The following is a 24,386-nucleotide window of genomic DNA, read 5'->3' on the forward strand; positions in this document are numbered from 1 at the left end:
TTACTGATTGATCTTATAAAGAATATTCTGATAAAAAAAAAAAAAGGTTTCAATACCTTGTAAAATTTTAAAAGACCTGGTTATATTTAAATGTTTCCAGTTTTAAAGTTTTGATGTTGTGTCTTCTTTGAAATTAAAGGGATTTAAACAGCACATATCTGATTAGGCCAAGAAACCACAAGTCAAACTCAGTTTGTTGCATGTTCTTAAATATAGTTACAAACCCATAGTATGAGAGTGTCAAGAGCTTTCAATCATGATGTTGGCACACGCTGACAGGTAAAACATCAGTTGTTAGCTGTGTGAAGTTTGAACTGCAATTTCAGATTTCAGTTGTAGTAATGTTTAATCACTACACTATAAAGTCAATGTCGGTACTGTCTAACATTAAATGGATTTAATGACCGTGGCTCACACGTTGAGCATGCGTTGGATTTGTTTTTTAACCTGGATACCCTCAAGATGCCAACGACTGTCACGTAATTCTGGCCGCTTTGCTTATAGGCTGTCCTTGTTGTAAAATTTGCTGGCATTGAAAAAGCGTTACACCTGATCCCCACCCAAACACTCCCACTCAGCCAAAATTATATCTCTGATCACTGCTCTTTGTTTTCCTCTCTGCATTGTCACACCTTTCCATGACAACTATGCACACGTAATTCTGAGCAAAGCTGTCGAGAGTTCTCCCCGCCCACAGTCACACATGGTACAGGTCAAATCATACATAGCATCTCTGCTCTTTGCTTCGTTTTGTCAGTTTTATTAGCCTTGTCATAATGTTTTGGAAAATACCGCGAACAAGCCATTGTAAGTACAGCAGGCTCAGTAAACCCAACTCATAAACAGGAATATCTCATAAAATGAAATTGTGGCACGCATGTCTTGTTTTGTTTGCTTTTTGTTTTGTTTTTTTCTTTTTTCCAAAAACACAACCGGTCATTCATTCACGACTTTGTGGGTTTACCCAGGTAACTCTGAATTGAGTTAAGGTAATCAGTTGTCTCACATAATAAAATGGTTCCCTTTTTTCAGAGGATTTCTCAAGTGCATCAGTTGCCCTGTTGTAATACTGAATGCTGAAGCCACAAGCAGTCAACTACTGAAACAAATAAGCGTACAATAACACAACCCCGCACACACATCATCCCGCCGCCCAATCTGTCTGTCTGTCTGTCGTCTTCTTTTCTTTTCTCCCCTCTCGCCCCTCACGCCAGCCAGAATATCAGAAAGTCGCCACTTCCGAGTCTGGTTCATGCGAAACTTTCTTCCTGTTCTGAGGGAATTTTTCTTTTCCACAGTCACTTATGTCTGCTCATGTGGGTGTGTTTGGTTTTTCCTTCGTGAGAAGCATCTGAAAAAGGACTGTGTTGTATTTGGCGCTATTAAAATAAGGTTGAATTGAATTGAATAACATTCATCCAACGTTTTGATACAATAACAACCAACACACATTCACGCCTATGGGGAAAGTTAACATCAAACAGCTTCAGATACATGTTTGTATTTAGTTTTTATCAATCGGTTATAGATCCGGGAGAAAATTCTCCGTTCAGATCTTTTTTTCTGTTTTTTGAGTGATGTTTGGAGTCTAAATTTCTGCATAGCCTGTGCTATAATTGCCTTATTGTGGACATCATTCACAGATAGAATAAACATGGTTAGTATACTGCGATTGTGAGGGATCTGTCTTTTCGCAATTTTGGGGAAAAAATGGTGCATGATGTTGCAGTCTCGCTGAGAGTGAACTCATTAAAATTTGATTGAGTCACATGCATAAACTTTTCTTCCTTTCCAAAGAATACCTTGTACCTACAATTGACATCAGGATTAGAAGCTAGCTATTAACTGATAAGGAAAAAAAAGAAAAGCATTTCCTTCAGCACAGAGAGGAGGAAGAAGGAAGAGCTGGTGACTGACAGACGCTTCACCTGCTGAAGACGTGGGCGAGGCTTCGAGGCTGAATAAAAGACGGTGACTGTGGGACATGCAACATAGTTCACTTCACCTCGTAAAGAGCGACAGAAGCCTTCACAAGTGTCGATACAGGCACAGGTAACAAGACTTCTTTAAATCTTTATTGACAGCATAACTTTTTAATTGTACACTGTGCTACACCAGCATTTAAATCACATTTTAGACTAATTTTGGTTGGATGTTTTTAATTTTTTCCCAGAGATGATCTTCTCTGTCCTTCTTGTTCTGGGCATCTGCCTGATGCCCGGTGAATCCAAACTAGCAGGTAAATCCATTATACTGCCAGCTCGTCTCGAGAGTAATTCTTATTATTCTGTGTTTTTGGGGGTTTGTTTTGGTGGATTTTCACTGGATAGCTGAATTTCTTTTGTTCTCATTAAAGGTCAAACGTTTGACAGTCCTCTCCTTCAACAATGTTTTGACGACGCAAAGAAGATTGTGGATGACGCCTACACTTACTCCAGACAAGAGTGAGTTTTTCTCATATATTTTTTTGTAATAACCCTGCAAACATGCTTGATGCTTAGACCTTTGTCGTATCCAGTGAATTTCTAATATTCCCCTTGTATTAGCAAAAAAAGACTTAACTTGTCTCGATTGTTTGGATTTTGACTCCAGGAGTTTGAGACGGGTTCGCAGGGAGGTGGTGAGGCCTCAAGATGCTCTCCGTATCCTGAAGCAACCTCGTGCTTACACTCGTACAGCCGTGAGATCTGCGGACTACATGGCCCAAACCCTCCGTTTGCTGCAGGAGAGGACACATCACATCCACAAACGCTCTCTCAATGCAACAGGTTAGAGACAAAATGGAAGGTGGCCCCGACAGAGCTGGTTTTGTGTTCCTGGTGTGGCACGCAGTTATAGTGAGAGCATACTGGAATACCTCAAGGGTCTAATTAAAAGTCAGGCATGCAAAACTTGGAGATATGCACAGCATTTACCACAGCATGTTATCTCTATTTTTCAGATATGCTCAGCGAGGAAGATCTAATGAAACTGTCTGAAATAACTGGATGTGCTGCTCAGACCAGAGACCCACAGTGTAATACCATATCAGCCATTAACGCGTTTCGCACCATCACCGGCGTCTGCAACAACCTGTAAGTAAAGCAATACAGCTTGTTGAAAGGTTTTTGTGTCTTTTGCACTCTTAACTCTTCTCGTCTTTAGAAAAACATGAAAATGGTTGGATTGATGAAACTTGCTTTTGAAAAGTGTTGTGACATACAGCTTTGAGGACAAGCCACCTCAAAGAGAAGTGCACACGGCCCTGGGATTTCGCAAACATGATGAGCACATCTCTTATTTTCTCTTCAGAAAAGCAACTCGTAAAGGAGCCTCCAACACCCCGTTTGCCCGCTGGCTTCCTGCTCAATATGATGACGGTGTCTCTGAACCAAAAGGAAACAGCAGCCGAAGGCTCAACAACTTCCTGCTCCCGCTGGTATGACCTCAAAGTCCCAGATGATCAGCTTCAGTGGATTATTCAAACTCTGATGGAGGATTAAAACTACCCGAATCTCCTTCATTCTCAGGTCAGACAGGTGTCCAACAACATCCTGAGTACAACAGATGCGGGGGTAGTCAGTGACAGAGAGATCACCCACATGGTGACAATTTTTGGTCAGTGGAATGACCACGATCTCACCTTCACGCCCTTCTCGCCGAGCATCAAGTCCTTCAGCAACGGGGTGGACTGTGAGGACAGCTGCGAGCGCAGTGAGCCATGCATCCCCATCAAGGTAGGTGTTCAACCTCAAGCCGTCCCGCAGAGATGCCATTTCCCTCCATAATCTTTGGTTCCCTGACTTAAACTCCTCTTCCAAACAGATTCCTCCCGGTGACCCTCGCTTGCCCACCGGCCCCGACAGCTGCCTCCCTTCATTCAGATCAGCCGGCGTTTGTGGAACAGGATTCTCAGCCTACAATTTTGGTGGAAGTGCAAACACAAGACAGCAGATCAATGCGCTGACGGCCTTCTTAGATATGAGCCAGGTGTACGGCTCCGAGGAGAAGCTCGCTCTGGATCTCCGCAACCTCACTGACGATGGCGGCCTGTTGCGAGTTAACACAGAGTTCAGAGACAACGGCTTGGAGCTGCTGCCCTTCCACTCTCTGCAGGTGAACATGTGTGCCACTCGCAGAGCAATCACCAACAACAGCAACGCCAGGGAGATCCCTTGTTTCATTGCAGGTGAGAAGTTTTCAGTGTTTTCAATTGTCAGTGGAAGCTCCACAAAAATTGTAAACAAGTGATTCATGCTTGATGTCTCAGTGATCAGTAGGAGTCCACAACAGCTGCTAGGATTATGCATATTAATCCAGTAATCCTGATTATATTTTAAACTCTTTACAATGAGACAAACTTTTCTTTCATGAACCTTTTGTTGATAAAATTATTTCTTGAAACAGATAATAAACAGATAATAAGAAGTATGACATACGATAATTGTGAAACACCATTGTAATGGACATTTATTGACAATTCTTAAAGCATTATTAAGCACTGTGATATCTAAATGTGGACTTTATTTTCACCCATTCAGGTGACGTCCGTGTGGACGAGAACGTTGCTCTGACAACGCTTCACACACTGTTCGTGCGTGAGCATAACCGCCTGGCTCGACAGCTGAGGAGACTGAACCCACAATGGGGCAGCGAGACTCTTTACCAGGAGGCCCGCAAGATCATGGGTGCTTACGCACAGGTAGCAGAACCAAGCAGTCAGTCATGTTTGTCCAACGATGTCATAATTCAGCCAAACTGAGCATCTCTGTCTCTCTCGCTCAGGTGTTTGCGTTCAGAGACTACCTGCCACACATTCTGGGAGCGGGCACAATGAACTCCTTGATTGGTCGTTACACTGGATACGATCACAGCGTTGACCCCAGCATCTCCAATGTTTTTGCAACAGCAGCTTTCCGTTTTGCCCACTTGGCAATTCAGCCATTTTTGTCACGCCTGGATGGAAACTACAGAGAGAACTCCCAGTTTCCCAACATCCCCTTGTTCAAGGCTTTCTTCACCCCCTGGAGAATCCCCTTCGAAGGTGAGTTGCACACGGCAAACTGTTACTAATGTGTAATTCTCGCTTAAACTGTGACCCTAATAGTCCTTTCATTCCTCCAGGTGGAGTTGACCCCCTGCTGCGTGGTCTGATCGGCCGTCCCGCCAAACTGAACGTACAGGATCACATGATGGTGAACGCTCTGAGGGAGCGGCTTTTCCAGTTTGTGCAGCACATTGCATTGGATCTGGGCTCTCTCAACATGCAGAGAGGGCGTGACCACGGCTTGCCCGGTACATTCCGTGCTCATGTTCAGGTTTTGCCCCATAGTGTTTAACTTCTGCTGTAATTGCCCTGACATTTATCTGCTTACTTCCACAGGGTACAACGCCTGGCGCAAGTTCTGTGGCCTGTCTCAGCCCAGGAACCAGGCCGAGCTGGCTCGAGTCCTGGGAAACGCAGACCTAGCTCGCAGCCTCCTTCAGCTCTATGGTACACCCGACAACATTGACGTGTGGCTTGGAGGTGTGTCGGAGCCTTTTGTCCTTAGTGGACGCGTTGGGCCTCTATTTGCCTGTCTTATCGCGAGACAGTTCAAGAACATCCGCGACGGTGACAGGTTAGTATATGTTTGTGCATACAGAAATACTAGCATATTCACTTTTAATTTCCATGGAGGACCACACAATCAAGTACTTTTGGATGTATACGCATAATAAACACATTTAAGAAGCCAGCGTGATAATAACTTTCAGGGTGAACTCCATCTTTGTTGTTGTACTTTACAGTATATGTTCACATTTTCACAATATGTTCACATTTGTTTTTATTGCATACTGCATTATAGAATGGTGATTCTTTGTTTTTTTTAATATTGGACTTTGGATGCAGGTGTCTGCATTTCAGCTGAAGCTCATGTTGATATAAATCTCTTTCTTCTCTCACTTTTCAGGATGTGGTACGAAAATAGGAATGTCTTTTCCCCAAGGCAGAGGGCTGTATTGTCCACTGCTTCACTGGCCCGGATAATCTGTGACAACACCGGCATCACATCTGTCCCCGCTGATGTTTTCACTGTCACCACGAGACGGAACCGGCTCGTTCGGTGCTCCACGATCCGTCGTTTGGACCTGTCAGCATGGAGGCAGAGGCCCTGCAGAGGTGAAGCAACACTGATACATTTTGAAAAGCAGTAAATGTTTTTAATCTGTATTTTACTGTGTTTCTAACTAATTTTATCTGGCATCTTACAGGCGCTGCTTGTTCTGGACCCAAAGAAAGACGAGAGGTTGGTTTTATCCACCACTCATAGACACACTGAAGTCACATCTCATATGATTCTTTCCTTAAATTTTTGTCATCTTTTATTGTTTTCTCACCAAAGTACCAATTAGGCTTTGCTGTTACAAGCATTCTGAGATCTTAATTTAACTTCTTTATCTTTATTTCAGCTGGAAACAAATGAGGTGGAAGAGTCACTTTCGCGCAAGAGGCGCTCTGTCTAACAGGGCCAAAGGGAAGACAAGGTAATTTACTCATCCCTTTCAGCTTAGATAGCCTTCTCCCTTGATAATTACAGCTCCAAATGTTTTCTGAACAGTTCAAAATGGTGAATTAATATCAAGTCCAAGAATGCGAATGAACAAAATTTATTATGATGCAGTTTGAACGAGAACCTGAATAAACCATTTTCATTGCAGAAAAAGCAATAGATATAAACATTTGATACTGTAGTGCCAAAAATTACAAACTTCATTGTTTATTAAACTTTTATCTGACAGCCGGAGCACAAATGATGTTTGTTTGCAGAAAGCAAACTTTTCTCAGATAATCTTTTCATCAATTCATCCCTGAGAATTTAGATTTTTTTTTTTCTTCTTCAGGATTCACACCTCTTTTTGGGGGTTTTGAAATACACCTGATGAACTCTTATTTCCCTGCAGGCCCAGCAGGACCCACCAGGCCCCAGAGACCTGCCAGACCACCACAGTCCAACATCCTGACATCCACAGACTCCGTTCTCGGTCCTCCTGGGCCACTTCCAGCCATTACATCTGAGAAAATGATTCGCTTCCATCAGATCGTCGACAACAAACAGAACCATCACAGCTCCTCGGCAGGCGTGTTCATGTGTGCCATCCCGGAGTCTTTGAGGCCAGCGCTGAGACCAATGGGATGAGAACCTAAAGCTTCTTCACATGTTGCCTGCTCTACACTGTATGGCCCTTTTTGTTCCACCACACTTTTAAATGCTCTTATTTTATCTGCTTTAGGATGAGTGTTTTTTTCCCACCTCTGCATTGAAGTTACTTTTACAGTGAATTAAGATTCACTTTTGTTAGTAGTTTAGTTTTTTCCTCCAGTAGACGAAACTAGGACAAGTGTGCAAATGTTTAATACTTTCATGAAGGAAAAACAAATTTGTGATTATTTTTAATGAAGGCAAAGTGTGATTTCAGCTAATCTATTGAACTCTGTTACAACACACAATACATTGGACTGGAAATGTAAAGACATACAATTTAGAAGATGGATGATTACCAGTGTTACTATGAATATGAAGGGTTTGTTTTCACATTTTCTTTCACTAAAATGCTCTATTGTTTGTTGTTTTACAGACAACTTTCTTGTTGTGTTTCGCTATTTGCACCGAAATAAACTTTGGAAGCAGCAAACATCTTTTTTCATGTCATCTCATTTTGCATGTTTGCTTATGCATTTCATGTTTGCTAATAGTAGATAGTTCCTATTTAATATCAACAGCGTCGAAGACCTTTGAAAGATCGATGAATCAAAGTTGAAATAAAATATCAAATGAGAAGAACACCAGTACTCTGTGCAGGGATAAATGTCATAAGCCTCGTGGAGTATCATTGGTGTGCTTTCAACTGCTGAACATTTTTTCCCAATTTAAAAAAGGATGAAGCATAACAATGACACAGCTTTATGTTTTTCTAAATTATTCACAATATGTGAAGAATTACTGATTTGTAAATTAATCAATCACACAAGCCGTTTCAAGTGGCACAACTGACACACTCAGTCCTGCATGTCAGCCTCCAGATGCATTAATCAATGAATCCATGGATTGATCAATCAATCAACTTTACCTTTAGAGAACTTTTCATACAGTAAAATGCAGCACATTATTTAAGTATTCTTAAAGGCCCTTCCTCCTCCTGCAGTCACGCTGACCTTCCTACCAACCCCCTCTGTAATGCCTATTGATCGACTCAAACAGGCACAAATAATGTGTCCATCACTACTTGATTTCCAACTACCTGATGTGGCTTTAGTAGACTTCAGTCATCGAAATGACATACAAAGTGTCTACAGCTTGGCTAATATCATGTCACAAAATCTCTGCAGTGATGCAACTATATGCAAATTAGTAAAGGATCCCAAGAGAGACAGTTCAAAGCAATTAGTTCAACATTAGTTAATTTTATTTTTATGCTATTAGCTGCACTACATTTTGACTCAGTTACTGCTAAGTGAACTATTAATTGGACTAACTTGAATCCAATTGAAAACTCCATATCTATATTCAAAGACAAGCAAAATTTAAAAAAAGAGTTAATGTTTGGCTTTATAACGTAAATGTGACCACAAATCTCCTCGTGGGAAAACGTCAGTTCACTAAACTGCTTTACTTTTTGCTGCATTTTGAAAGGAAAACGTCCATGGGCCATCGCTCTCCTCTAGATGGAGCCACTGTTTCTTTGAGTTTAGCAGTCCTTTACTCCAGAAGGAGAACATTTTGGCCTTGACAGTCCGACTTTAGTCTGGCATTGACTTCTGCTTTAAATAACATTTTACACATATGCAAGTCTACGTGTGTCTGGAAACAGAATGAGGGACCACAGGAAGGAACCCAGCACTCCATTGCATGTATGTAAACCAAATCAATATCAACACGAGCACAGTTGAACTCCCAAAATTAATAGATGAACAGATCCAAGGCCTATATGCTCCCATCTCAGTAGACGAACTGCATGAAGCTCTCCAGCACATGCCTGATGGTAACGCCCCAGGACACCCTGCTGAATTTTACAAAGAATTCTGGTCTTTACTATCAGCACCGTTGTTTTTTTGTTGGGGTTTTTTTTTTTTTTTTTTTAGAATAATTGAGATGATTAAGGAATCTTCAACTCTCCCTCCACATATGAACTGTGCAAATATTAGTCTTCTTTGAAAACCGTATAAAGACCCCTAACTCCCATCGTGCTATCGCCCAATGTCACTTATTGATGTAGATCTTAAAATAATTAGTAAATCATTTGCAAGCAGACTGGGGAAAAATTACACCCTACATCATACACCCAGATCAAACTGGGTTTGTGTTAAAGGGTGACACTATACTAACAATACACGTAGATTAATTAACCTTATAGACCACTGCCACGACAACAAACCACATGTCGCCTTCTTCAATCCAATCCAATCCAATCCAATCCAATCCAACTTTATTTATATAGCACATTTAAAACAACATCCAAGGTTGAACAAAATGCTTCACAGTAAAAAGTAGAAAGAAAACAATCAAACAATCAAACAAAAAGGGCAAAAATGAGTAAAAACAGGGTAACAGTGAGTAAAAACCACAGTAAATAGTGACTTAAAAAAAATATGCAGCGATGCATAGAAAGCCTTTGACAGGGTGAATTGGAAATTCCTAATCACTACACTACAAAAAAAAATTGATTTCGAGAAAATCTACCTCCCTAAGATAATATATATATATATATATATATATATATATATATATATATATATATATATATATATATATATATATATATATATTGTACACCTCACCCAGTGCCTGGGTCAAAACCAATGATCAAACTTCTTCAAGCTTCAATCTTGAGAGGCACCTGGCAAGGATGTCTACTCTCACCATTTTTTGCAATTTTCATTGAACCACTAGCAGCTCAGACAGAACAATGACATAAAAGGAAAGCAAATGTAACCAATAAAATATGCCTCTATGCAGATAATTGTGTTTACTGCCAAGATTGGGGGGGCAGCCAGATCTATCCATCTATCTATCTATCTATCTATCTATCTATCTATCTATCTATCTATCTATCTATCTATCTATCTATCTATCTATCTATCTATCTATCTATCTATATCGCAAGTAACCCTGGAAACAAGAGTCTCTTGTTACACAGTAATAGACCCCAGTGGCAACATATATAATGAAAACAACACAGGGCCCAAGATGGAGCCCTGGGCCACTCCACAAAACAAAGAGCTGTTTAATCGAGCAGCACTAAGACAACAGGGCATTTTGCATCAACAGACAGGGGGACATCATTAAGCACATTCAGCAGGGCAGTGTCTTGGTCTACACCCAGACTGAAATTTTCCCAGAACAGTATGTTTGAATTTAATTGAATAACATTCATCCAAATTGTTCATACAATAACAACCAACACGCATTCACGTCTATGGAGAAAGTTAACATCAAACAGCCTCAGATACATGTTGTTTGTTTGTTGTTTTTTTTAACTGTTGGAAACTGGAGTACGAAGAGAAGACCCACCCACAAAAATAAAGAACATGTAAACACCACATAGAAAGACACGATCTGTACTGAAACCCAGATCTTGACACTCTGGGGTCAGAGTGCTGTTCTCTGCATCATTGCGTGGCCAGCACAAAAACATACAAACCAAAGCAACATAGCAACAACGAGATAAAAAGGCTTTTAAGCAAGAGGTTGTATAAAGGTTTTTTTTTATCATCTGGGAAAGTAGGAGAATCAGTATTGTCAATAAACATCAAAAACAATCAATCGGTTATAAATCCACGACAAAATTCTCCTTCTTTTGGATCCTTTTTCAGTTTTTAGACAGATGTCTGCAGTCTAATTTTTTGCATAGCTAGTACTGACCTTTTCTCAGTGATTGCCTTACTAACCACCGACACGTGGACATCATGTACTCACAGATAGGATAAACATGGCGAGTGTATTGTGATTGTGAGGCGTCAGGCTTTTCTTTATTTTGAAAAAAAAAAAATGGTGCATGATGTTACAGTCTTGCAAAGAGTGAACTCATCAGTGTGGTTGGTTCACATGTACGAACTTTTCCTCCTTTCCAAAGATTGTCTTGTACCTGCATAAGATGTCAAAAACTCTGATTCAACATTCCCTTCACATCACATGTTCACACTAACATGGCTAAAACTAAAGACATATATTAATATTTAAAATCATGGAGCTCCTTGCCATTTCTTGACTTATTCCGATGTTTAATTTGACCATCTTAGAATGAGCGGGTGCAGGATTAGCCCCGGGACATTAACTGATAATGTCCCGGGGCTCTTCAGCACAGAGAGGAGGAAGAAGGAAGAGCTGGTGACTGCCAGAAGCTTCACCTGCTGAAGACGTGGGCGAGGCTTCGAGGCTGAATAAAAGACGGTGACTGTGGGACATGCAACATCGTTGACTTCACATCTCATAGAGCGACTGAAGCCTTCACAACTCTCCATACAGGCACAGGTAACAAGACTTCTTCAAATCTTTATTCACAGCGTAACGTTTGAGTTGTACGCTGTTTATCAAATCATTCCACATCAGCATTTAAATCAGATTTTAGACTAATTTTGGTTGGATGCTTTTTATTTTTCCCAGAGATGCTTTTCTCTGTCCTTCTTGTTCTGGGCATCTGCCTGATGCCCGGTGACTCCATACTAGCAGGTAAATCCATTATACTGCCAGCTCGTCTCGAGAGTAATTCTTACTTTTCTGTGTTTTTTTTTTGTTTTGATCTTATGGAATTTCACTGGATAGCTGAATTTCTTTTTTTTCTCTTTGAAGGTCAAACGTTTGACAGTCCTCTCCTTCAACAATGTTTTGACGACGCAAAAAAGATTGTGGATGACGCCTACACTTACTCCAGACAAGAGTGAGTTTTTATCCATCTTTTTTTTAATACTCCTGCTAATATGCTCGATGATTAGATTTGTCTCGTATCCAGTGGATTCTTCATATTCCTCCTGTATTAACAAAAGAGAGAGAGAGAAAAAAAAATCTCTTGATTGCTTGAACCTTGATTCTAGGAGTTTGAGACGGGTTCGCAGGGAGGTGGTGAGGCCTCACGATGCTCTCCGTCTCCTGAAGCAACCTCGTGCTTACACTCGTACAGCCGTGAGATCTGCGGACTACATGGCCCAAACCCTCCGTTTGCTGCAGGAGAGGACACATCACATCCACAAACGCTCTCTCAATGCAACAGGTTAGGGATAAACGATGGTTAAAAACCAGACATGCAAAGTTTGGAGATATGCACAATATTAACCACAGTATGTTTCTCTTGTCCGAGGAGAAAAGGCTTCCAGAATCAGTGTCTTCTTTTAAATCTCTTTTTTTTAAAAACCTCCAGTTTAAATAACATTATGCCCCTCTTTATCTTTTTATATGCTCTCTTTTTAAGCTACCTAGGCTAGTGGTGTTTTGTTGCCAATAATAAGAATTTGTCTATAATTTTCCATCTGTTCAATGACTGCTTGTCCGTCTGTTTGATTGTTCAGTCTCACCTGACTGTTTTGCACCTGACAAGTGCTATATAAATAAAGTTGTTGTTGTTGTTATTATTATTATTGTAATTATTATTATTAAAATTTTTCAGATATGCTCAGCAAAGAAGATCTGATGAAACTGTCTGAAATAACTGGATGTGCTGCTCAGACCAAAGACCCGCAATGCAACACCATAAAAAACCTTAACAGGTTTCGCACCATCACCGGCGTCTGCAACAACCTGTAAGTAAAACTATACAGCTTGTTGAAAGCCTTTAGTGCTTTCTGCATTTTGACCCTGCTCGTCTTCATCAAATCATGAAAAAGATAAATAGTTCTTAAAATTTTTGCTATCATGTAAAAATGTTCGAAATGTCAGAATATTATCATTGATATTTGGATTATTGCCACTTAAGATATTTGGATTTTTCATTCTCTAGAACAGTTTCTCACAAAAAAAAAAAAAAAACCAAAACATGAGGGTTGGATTCATGAAACTTGCATTTGAAAAGTCTTGTGAAATAGAGCTTTGAGGACAAGCCACCTCAAAGAGAAGTGTACACATCCCTGGGATTTCTCAAACATGATTTCCAAATGAGCACATCTCTTGTTTTCTCTTCAGAAAAGCGACTCGTAAAGGAGCCTCCAATACCCCGTTTGTCCGCTGGCTGCCTGCTGAATATGATGACGGTATCTCTGAACCAAAAGGAAACAGCAGCCAAAGGATCAACAACTTCCTGCTCCCGCTGGTACGACCTCAAAGTCCCAGATGATCAGCTTTATTGTGTTGTTACACAGGTGGTGATGATGTGAACTAAGATGGAAAAGGACTATATTTATTTACAAGGTTGGTAGCATTAGAATGACAGATGGTAGAATCAGTCTGGGAGAGTCTGCGGCCGAATGTGCGGCCGAATGTGCAGCCGACTATGCGTCTCACACCAAATCCATTCCTGGCACAAACCCCCACCCGACCAGAATGTCAGGACATATATGGTTCAATTCAGAAGAAAGAATTCCTTATCTAAACATCATCTTCCCAAAATCTCACACAATCTGCCTGTCAAAACAGGAAGAAAATATACGTCAGGTCTCAGACAAGAGTAGCTGTCAAGGCAGGAAGAAAATTAAAACAATATACCTCAAGTGGATTATACAAACTCTGATGGAGGATTAAAACTACCTGAATCTCCTTCATTCTCAGGTCAGACAGGTGTCCAACAACATCCTGAGCACAACAGATGCAGAGATAGTCAGTGACAGAGAGATCACCCACATGGTGACAGTTTTTGGTCAGTGGAATGACCACGATCTCACCTTCACGCCCTTCTCGCCGAGCATCAAGTCCTTCAGCAACGGGGTGGACTGTGATGACAGCTGCGAGCGCAGTGAGCCATGCATCCCCATCGAGGTAGGTGTTCAACCTCAAGCCGTCCCGCAGAGATGCCGTTTCCCTCCATAATCTTTGGTTCCCTGACTTAAACTCCTCTTCTAAACAGATTCCTCCCGGTGACCCTCGCTTGCCCACCGGCCCGAACAGCTGCCTTCCTTTATTCAGATCAGCTGGCGTTTGTGGAACAGGATTCTCAGCCTACAATTTTGGTGGAAGTGCAAACACAAGACAGCAGATCAATGCGCTGACGGCCTTCTTAGATATGAACCAGGTGTACGGCTCACAGGAGAAGCTCGCTCTGAATCTCCGCAACGTCACTGATGATGGCGGCCTGTTGCGAGTTAACACAGAGTTCAGAGACAACGGACGTGAGCTGCTGCCCTTCCACCCTCTGGAGGTGAACATGTGTGCCACTCGCAGAGCAATCACCAATGACAGCAGTGCCAGGGAGATCCCTTGTTTCATTGCAGGTGAGAAGTTTTCAGTGTTTTCAATTGTAAGTGGAAGCTTCGGAAACTGTAAATAAGTGATTCATGCTTGATGTCTCAGTGATCAGTAGGAGTCCACAACAGCTGCTAGGATTATGCATGTTAATCGTGTAATCCTGGTTATATTTTAAACTCTTTACACTCTACAATGAGACAAACTTTTCTGTCATTAACCATTTGTTGGTAAAATGATTTGTTGAAACACGTAATAAACTGAAAATCACAAGAATGAGATATGATAATTGTAAAACACCATTGTGTTGAAGATTTATTGACATTTCATAGATCATTCTCTCTGTTCTTTGCTACGTCGATGACCAACAATTCCTTGATTCATCTGTACAGATGGCTAGCAAGCACACATCCCTGTTTCACTCTGTTGGAGACCAGGAATGGCTTTGTTGTCTCCCCATTGTCTTGATCTCTGGCCAGCATTCCATCATGTAGCTGACGTACGGCAGCGATGAACTTCCCTGGACAACCATACTTTGCCATGATCCCCCAGAAACCATCTCTGCTTACTGTGTCAAAAGCCTGGTCAAGTCAGCGAAGGTGCAGTACAGATTGACATGTTGTTCCTGGCACTTCTCCTGAAGCTGCCTGGCAGCAAACACCATGTCAATTGACCCATGTTCTTTTTGAAAACTGCACTCATCTCAGTACGAGACCACCTTCTTTGTAGGTGTAAGCTGGAATGGAGTCTGAGCCCGTTGTTTCGGCACTGGATAAACAATGGATCACCTTCTGGATCGCTTCCAAGATAGGTAGTGCATCCAGTGACTCATTGACCAAGACTTATGGAAGCTGGTTTATGGCCTCATCATTGATGGTGGAGGGGGTCATTCAGGATGCTGATAAAGTGTTTGACTCATGTATTGAAAATCTTGTCTTTGTTGGTGAGCAGTATGGCACCATCTGCACAGAGAATCGGGGATATTTCAGAGGTTTAGGGACCATAAACTTCCTTCAGACCACTATAGAAGTTCTTCATGTCATTTCGGTCAGCAAAGCCCTGAATCTCATCAGCTTGGTTGCTCAATCAATCATCTTGCATCTTGTGCAACTTCCTCTGAATGGTGCTACGAATGATCTTCAGCATGTCTTTTTTGGATGTGTAATTTGGATCATCTTTCAAATCATTATAAAGTACTCTAATAACTAAACCCCTAAAACAAAAGTCTTTGATTTACTACGCTACTTTTATCTTCAGGTGACGTCCGTGTTGACGAGAATGTTGCTCTGACAACGCTTCACACACTGTTCTTGCGTGAGCATAACCGCCTGGCTCGAGAGCTGAGGAGACTGAACCCACACTGGGGCAGCGAGACTCTTTACCAGGAGGCCCGCAAGATCATGGGTGCTTACGCACAGGTAGCAGAACCAAGCAGTCAGTCATGTTTGTCCAACAATGTCGTAATTCAGCCAAACTGAGCATCTCTGTCTCTCTCGCTCAGGTGTTTGCGTTCAGAGACTACGTGCCACATATTCTGGGAGCGGGCACAATGAACTCCTTGATTGGTCGTTACACTGGATACGATCACAGCGTTGACTCCAGCATCTCCAATGTTTTTGCAACAGCAGCTTTCCGTTTTGCCCACTTGGCAATTCAGCCATTTTTTACCCGCCTGGATGGAAACTACAGAGAGAACTCCCAGTTTCCCAACATCCCAGTATCCGAGGCTTTCTTCACCCCCTGGAGAATCCCCTTCGAAGGCAAGTTGCACACGGCAAACTGTTACTAATGGGTAATTCTCTCTTAAACTGTGACCCTAATAGTTCTTTCATTCCTCCAGGTGGAATTGACCCCCTGATGCGTGGTCTGATCGGCCGTCCCGCCAAACTGAACGTACAGGATCACATGATGGTGAACGCTCTGAGGGAGCGGCTTTTCCAGTTTGTGCAGCACATTGCATTGGATCTGGGCTCTCTCAACATGCAGAGAGGACGTGACCATGGCTTGCCCGGTACATACCATGCTCATACTCAGGTTTTGTTTCAGAATGTTTTACTTCTGCTGTAATTACCCTGACATTTACCTATTACTCCCACAGGGTACAACGCCTGGCGCAAGTTCTGTGGCCTGTCTCAGCCCAGGAACCAGGCAGAGCTGGCTCGAGTCCTGGGAAATGAAGACCTAGCTCGCAGCCTCCTTCAGCACTACGGCACACCTGACAACATTGACGTGTGGCTTGGAGGTGTGTCAGAACCTTTTGTCCTTGGTGGACGCGTTGGGCCTCTATTTGCCTGTCTTATCGCGAGACAGTTCAAGAACATCCGCCAGGGTGACAGGTTAGTATATTTGTTTTCATCGCCTGCTCAATCTCTTCCTCTCCCGTTACTGAGAGGAGCGTCTGAACTTCATTGGAAGACCGCGATGTTGTGTTGTGCACCGACATTTCAATAAACCAGTTAATAAAGTGAAAAGCAGTGAATGTAAACCACAATGACACTGTTCACAGTGTCATTGTCACATATTTAAATATTGCGGGCAAGCCGAGAGCGACAACTGTCACCACCAATAAGCAGACGGTTGCTTTGTCGGTCTTCCTTATGAAACCAGTTCCTCAATGCGAGGTACCTCTGTGGGAGAGTGACGAAAAATTGTAATGGGTGGTTACGTGTCTTTTCATACCATGCACAACTTTTGTCAGTGGGGCTGCATAAAAACCCGTCTTATTCTGTCCCGGCACAAACAGCACAGTGGGACCGCAGCTCTCATGTCATGTCTGTTCATCATTTTACACCAAAGGATTGTAGTCTGACCTCATAAGAATGGCACTCTGTTGTCAAACTCGCCTTGATGGCTGAATTAGGAAGAAACCTTATTTTTTTTAAGAAGCCAGAGGGATAAAAACGTTCAGGGTAAACTCCAGCTTTGTTGTTGCTCTCCATATGTGTCCACATTTTCACAATATATTCAGATCTTTTTTTATTGCATACTGCATTATACAATGTTGATTCTTTTTTATTATATTGGACTTTGTTTGCAGGTATCTGCATTTCAGTTGAAGCTTGTGTTGACATGAATCACTTTTTTCTCTCATTTTTCAGGCTGTGGTACGAAAATAGGAACGTCTTTTCCCCAAGGCAGAGGGCTGCATTATCCACTGTTTCACTGGCCCGGATAATCTGTGACAACACAGGCATCACAACTGTGCCCACCGACGTCTTCACTGTCATCTCGAGGCGGAACCGGCTTGTTCAGTGCTCCACGCTCCGTCCATTGGACTTGTCTCCGTGGAGGCGGAGGTCCTGCCGAGGTGAAGCAACACTGATATATTTTGGGAAGCAGTAAATGTTTTCAATCTGCATTCAACTGTGTTTTAACTAATTTTATCTGGCATCTTACAGGCATTGGTTGTTTTAGATACCAACGAAGACGACAGGTTGGTTTTATCCACCACTCGTAGACAAACTGAAGTCACATCTCATATGATTCTTTCCTTAAATTCTTGTCACCTTTTATTGTTTTCTCACCAAAGTACCAATTAGGCTTTGCTGTTACAAGCATTCTGAGATCTTAATTCAACTTCATGTTGATTTCAGCTGCGAACAAATGAGGTGGAAGCGTCAAGACCACGCAAGGGGCGCTCTGTCTAAGAAGGCCATAGGGAAGACAAGGTAATTCACTCATCACTGAGGCTCGTTCACCTTAGATAGCCTTCTCCCTCAAGAATTACAGCTTTAAATGTCTTCTGAACAGTTCAAAATGGTGAATTAATATCAAGTCCAAGAATGTGAATGAACAAAATTTATTATGATGCAGTTTGAACGAGAACCTGATAATGGTGGTAAACTCAGATAACATCTCATTCTGACGGCCACAGGAATTAAATAGCAGGATTTCGTTTTGATGGTTTGAAATACACCTGATGAGCTTTTACTTCCCTGCAGGCCCAGCAGGACCCACCAGGCCCCAGAGACCTCCCAGACCACCACAGTCCAACATCCTGACATCCACAGACTCCGTTCTCGGTCCTCCTGGGCCACTTCCAGCCATTACATCTGAGAAAATGATTTGCTTCCATCAGATCGTCGACAACAAACAGAACCATTACAGCTCCTCGGCAGGCGTGTTCATGTGTGCCATCCCGGAGTCTTTGAGGCCAGTGATGAGACCAATGGGATGAGAACCTAAAACTTCTTCACATGTTGCCTGCTCTACACTGTATGGCCCTTTTTGTTCCACCACACTTTTAAATGCTCTTATTTTATCTGCTTTAGGATGAGTGTTTTTTTCCCACTTCTGCATTGAAGTTACTTTTACAGTGAATCTTAACTTTCATTAGTAGTTTAGTTTTTTCCTCCAGTGGGTGAAACTAGGACAAGTGTGCACATGTTTAATACTTTCATGAAGGATGAACAAATTTGTGATTATTTTTAATGAAGGCAAAGTGTGATTTCAGCTAGACTATTGAACTCTGTTACAACACACAATACATTGGACTGAAAATGTAAAAACATACAATTTAGATTATGGGAATTACCAGTGTTATTATAAATATTAAAGGTTTGTTTTCACATCTTCCTTCACTAAAATGCTCTATTGTTTGTTGTCTGTAAAACATGTTTTACAGCAATTTTATTGTCTGTCACGTTTTGTACCAAAATAAACTTTGGAAGGAGCAAACACCTTTTTTCATGTCATCTCATTTTGCACGTTTGCTTATGCGTTTCATGTTTACTAATTGTAGATAGTTCCTATTTAATATCAACAGTGTCGAAGACCTTTGAAAGATCGATGAATCAAAGCTGAAAGAAAATATCAAATGAGAAGAACACCAGTACTCTGTGCAGGGGTACATCTAATTATAGGGATTCCTTACCTCATAAGGATCACGTGGTACCATTTATGTAGTGTTTTGGCAATTTATCTATCGACAATGATTAATAATCAAAGATATTTATCAATTATGTCATTAAAAAAAATTTATTGTTCCAAAAGAACCGATATCTGGTGTAGAACATAAATGCCGTCTTCCTCTCTCGCCAATTAGAAATTTAAGCTGTTATAGTTTGCATATATTGTCTGTATTTTATTATGAATCAAAAAATAAGTGATGTCACCACTTTTCAAACAGAGAAAACAATGACGAGCTGCCTGTAACTTCAAGATCTTTATACCATCTTTCAGCTCATCGTTTTGTTTCCCACCCACAGATTTACTGTTTATATGGTTCGCTGTCACTGTTTTAGTTCCAGCTGTTTCCAGTGAGAATGCTGTAAACTCCGCCCGTGTACCACCTGTTGAACACCAAATAGCAGTCAGAGACAGTTAAAACACACTGGGGGACTTAACTGCATGAACACTCAAATATTTTCCATAAGTGGAGAAACAAAAACATGGAGGAAAAGGGGAGGAAATATAGATTCACAGGCACCTGACAGCTCAAATTAAATGTAAAGTACAAATACAAACTTTGAGAAAGATGTTATTAAACGTAACTCACATAAATTTCCCTTGTGTTTGCATATTAGTTAAGGGAAGCACTCAAGATAGTTTCAGCCAGGAGGTTGAGACGGACAGAAGTGATTACGTTAGATAGAGGCATTGCTCAGATAAAAGCTTGGCAATTTTTAGTCAAAACATCTGTTCGTGCTGTAACTGTGTCTCTGGGGCTGCAAAATAAACGGAGATACTGCAAGTGAAAATATCTAAAATCTGTGTGAGTCACTGCACAAGACACAAGACAAAGTGTTTCTGGTCCGTGTCTTGATAAAGTGCTCCTCCTCGTGGCGGCACACACTGCAGTAGATGTTGGAGATTGCCACGTAGTCCACCACACTGTGTGTGTGTGTGTGTGTGTGTGTGTGTGTGTGTGTGTGTGTGTGTGTGTGTGTGTGTGTGTGTGTGTGTGTGTGTGTGTGTGTGTGTGTGTGTGTGTGTGTGTGTGTGTGCGTGTGTGTGTGTGTGTGTGTGCGTGTGTGCGTGTGGCACGAGCCTCAGCTCTGGTGCTGCAAGAGTAATGGAAACCCAGTATTTATGAAAGACGAGAAAATATTTGCAATGTCTGCTTCTGTCATAGAGGTTTACGCTGAGCTGAACATTATTTGAAGAGGCTGCGATGAGGGAGGGGGGGAGAATCCACTACGAGAAGGAAATGCCGAGGTATACAGTGAGCGTACAAACTCTAAGGTGGAGTAAAGTCTTCAGACTAGATCAGGAATGTCGGCCTCACTGCAGATGGTCCCAGGTTGGTGTGTGGTCCTGTTTCACGATGAATGACCTATTACATGGACAAAGGTCATTTGATGCGAAGAAGAAAAAAATTGAGAGGAAGTTACATATCACACACTGAAGCTGGATTCTCAAGAAACTTAATTTGAATCAGATTGGGTTTCAGTTTTTGGTTCCAACAATATATACAATCTTTGTTAAACTCTACACATAGGGTGCTATGTTTAAGCATTTCTTGAATATATATACACGGAAATTTCAAGCTGAGCAATAACTGTTTGCCTTATGCCACCTGAAACAATGTGTTTATAGTAGATTTAGCCTCTTTTTTTTCCTCTTTCTTATTTTTTTCTCTCTTCTTTCGTCAATGATATGTCTCCTGGAGAAGAACTAGTTTGTCGATTTCCTTCCTTCATTTGAATATCAAACAGGATATTCGGAATCTTTTTTTTCTCAATCGTGTGCCCCAAAAAAAAAAAAAAAAATCAGAAACCGGGGTGAATTCCAGCAACGTGGACAAAAGAACTGGGCTAATTCCTTGCAGATGTCGCTGAGCTGCGTGAGGGAACAGTGTGCAGAGCAAAGCAGCTCCGCGGAGAGAAAGTTCAATCAGTTGTGAGCAAAATAAATCAGTGGCCAGGTACAGCTGGTTCTGACAGTCTGCCTGGTGTCGAGGGGATAAGACAGCGCAGGAATGCACATAGTTTTTACTCTCTGGAGGAACTGTCGGTATGTTAGAATGACAGACGAGGACACAAGTTATACTTGAAGCCAAATCACAATCATACCATGGCTGAAAGGGGAGCTTCATTCGCAGTATTGTCCCGAAAAAACAAAACAAAATAAATTTCTTATAAAGATGGGCCCGACAACATCTCTGAAGAGAAAACAGGAAACTGGTTGAACAACAGCAGCTTTCATTCCTCATGCTGCCGTGACTGAATTTGAGAAACATTTCAGGACCTTTTCATCTTTTTTATTCTTTTGACTGAATGTCATGAATGTTCTGTCTGGAGTTTTTGGCTTCTCCGTCCAGAATCAGATTTTTTCTTTTTTTTTTTCTTTACTTCATACTGGTCTACAGAGGGAGTATATAGTTTCCTTTAACTCCAGCTCTGACCTGATTGGTCCTGACTGGTTATTCAAGCCTCACATGACTGTAAGATGACGTCTGCCTTTCGTTATCCAAAAGCAATACATCAGACTCGAAAGTAATTTACAGCATGATTTAATCAGTTTGCTCCAACAACAGATAGAACCATTGTCAGCCTCAGAAGTATTTTTAGGAGGCTTGTGATTTTTTATTTATTTTTTTTGTCATGTCTTTTTTTCCAGCTCCTGTTCAGACAGAAGACATTTTTCACGGGTTTATTTATGTACTTGAATCCTCATAACTTTGTTTCTGAAACATTTGAAAATTTACCTTGACATTATTTTGAAAGTAATAAAAGTAAGTTGACAAAAGTATTAGTTCGTTACCATATCAGTACAAGTAGAACCATTCACAGGTTACAAAAAAAATCAGTACATGACATAGAGTATTTAGAATCCATTGAAAGGCTAACTATATAACATGTAAACTTATGTTTTGTATCCTGAGCCACACCACAAAAGAGTCCGACTCTCTCAGATGGATTCTGCTATTTATCACACATCCAATAATAGCAATTAAGTGACCTGACACAATTAAAGATGTGCGTGCATGCATGCATCACCACTGGGATTGGCAATATGTGTGCTGTATTTTAAACATATTCATTCAGTTCAGTCTGTATATTCAGCACTCTGCTTGGTCCGGGCTTCATTTTCAGTCAATAAATGTTTTTTGAGACAACAGTAATCCCAGTCTTGTGTTTTAATTCTTCAGCAGTTTCAGGATAATGAAAGGTTACATTAACAGTTTTTTTTCTGATTGTTGTAATGGAAAAAAATCACCAGTTTGGATATCCACCAGCCTCCTCTGTCATTTGCATCTGGGTATAGTCTCTATATATTTGCTCTCTTGATCACTACTCTCACTATTTCTGCTGCTAGAAAAAAAAAAAGCATTTTCCAAAAGAGCTGATTGGAAAGTATGTAGTCTCTTATACCTGCTGGGCTCCTCAACAACCTGGTCTGTTACCACAGCAACATACCTGGATGTTTGTTTGTTTTCCATGTGTGTTTTATGAGTGTCTGATTCCCTCATGGCAACTTGTTTTTGTTTTTTACTGTTTTGCTAGTATTTGCTGTCTGGTCTTGCTGACCTTCAAGGTTTTAATCCTTCATCTGGTTTGGTTCTTTCTTGTCATGTCCTTTCCAGTTCCTGTTGTACATCAAAATTATGCCATTAAGTATTGAATCATGTCGGTTTCAGCCGTAAATGTTTCTTTATACGTCTCAGGTCTGTCATGTCCCCTTTGTAGTTGTATTCATTTTGTCTGTTTCCAGGTCATGGTCATCATCTGGCCGTGTCTCACTTGGATTGTTTCCACCTGTGTCTCACCAAGTCTGATGTCTTGTCTTGCACTTGTACAGTCGATCAAGTTTCTGAACTTTTGTATTTGTTTAAAGGAAACCATCTTCAATAAAGATCACCTTTGTTTCAACTTCAGTGTCCTTGTCCTAAGTCTTCCATCCCTGCGTTTGGATCAGATGTTTGTTTTTTACAACTTCTATGCACAGCTTAAGACACACTTGAGCCAACACACTGGTAATGTGATGCACAATTTTGCAACCACAACAAAAATCAATAAAGATGTAGCTAATCATAAACGACGTTTCTCTACATCTCGTTGTCTTGTGGTGGTCAAGTGTTCACAGATCCTTCGCTGTCTGCTCTTCCCATCTTTGTTAAGTGTCGGATTGTTCACAAGGAAAATGAGCTGGGATGAGACCGACTGTCATGAGAAAAGTTATTTTCACTCTACGCATGATCTGTTGTCCCAATAGCATGAGTCTCGAGAGATTGTATGGCGAGGATAGAATGTTTATTAATTGAAATATTTTGCGTCTTCACCTGTATTCACAGTTTTGGTGTTTGAAAGAGGTTTGAAACCTCTTTCAAACACCAAAACTCTGCATATATGGATGGATGGATGGATGAATGGATGGATGGATGGATGGATGGATGGATGGATGGATGGATGGTTAAACCAAGCCAGTCTTCACAGTGACACACAGTATCTTGAACACTCCGAACCGTTTTTTGGTGGTTTTTTTTGGTTTTTTTCAGCTTTTCTGGATATTAATTCTTTCACAGACCAATAGTACAATCTAAAAAAAAAAATATTGCAATTGTAGAGTTTATCTGAGGTAAGACAGTAACTTCCGCCTTTCTAAATGACTCTTTAAGATACCATTGGATGTCTTCAGTAACGTCGTGTGTTTTATTACCAGTGACAGCTTTTCGCAGACTTTTGTTACTTGGTTTCTACAGTTTTAGATTTTGCTTCATAACCAAACTCTGTTTGTATGCCTTAAAATAATCTTGCTTTCAAGTCAACAGTTCTCATTAAACTTTGTGACTTGAGAGACTGTAAAATGTTCTCAAGCTGTTGTTGCCGCGGTTTAGCAGCCATTCTGTGGTCAATTCTGTGGATGCTGCAAAGAATTTCATGGCTTGCTCCGCTGAAGAAAATGAAAACCTTAGATTAAGTTTACCAACCTATGTATTATATGTGTAGTGCTGGTCCAGGAAAATGCTTGGATTGATCTGGACCAGAGCTTGGGGTCAGGAGTCTGCCACCAGCAGATGTGTCACCACAACTTCATATTGTTTTTCACTTGGCAAAGTCTAATTATGACCTGAAATTTCACTGTGAGATGGATAGGATT

General features: G+C 41.2%; 1 protein-coding gene across 1 annotated transcript; it reads left to right on the top strand.

Moving 5' to 3' along the window:
• Positions 1-2,695: 2,695 nt before the first annotated feature.
• mpx (myeloid-specific peroxidase) lies at positions 2,696-18,522 on the top strand (the record flags this gene model as incomplete). Its single annotated transcript, XM_080509908.1, has 25 exons — positions 2,696-2,768; positions 2,942-3,074; positions 3,292-3,418; positions 3,510-3,716; positions 3,805-4,168; positions 4,521-4,681; positions 4,765-5,023; positions 5,104-5,274; positions 5,363-5,600; positions 5,934-6,142; positions 6,235-6,269; positions 6,925-6,970; positions 11,625-11,690; positions 11,811-11,898; positions 12,053-12,228; positions 12,622-12,754; positions 13,134-13,260; positions 13,716-13,922; positions 14,011-14,374; positions 15,603-15,763; positions 15,847-16,105; positions 16,186-16,356; positions 16,444-16,681; positions 17,444-17,652; positions 18,287-18,522. The coding sequence occupies exons 1-25, from the start codon at positions 2,699-2,701 to the stop codon at positions 18,520-18,522; spliced, it is 4,455 nt and encodes a 1,484-aa protein (XP_080366034.1). The 5' UTR covers positions 2,696-2,698.
• Between the last annotated feature and the right edge of the window lie 5,864 nt (positions 18,523-24,386).

The sequence above is a fragment of the Blennius ocellaris genome, assembly GCF_963422515.1.
Source record: "Blennius ocellaris genome assembly, chromosome: 15".
Taxonomy (NCBI): Eukaryota; Metazoa; Chordata; class Actinopteri; order Blenniiformes; family Blenniidae; genus Blennius; species Blennius ocellaris.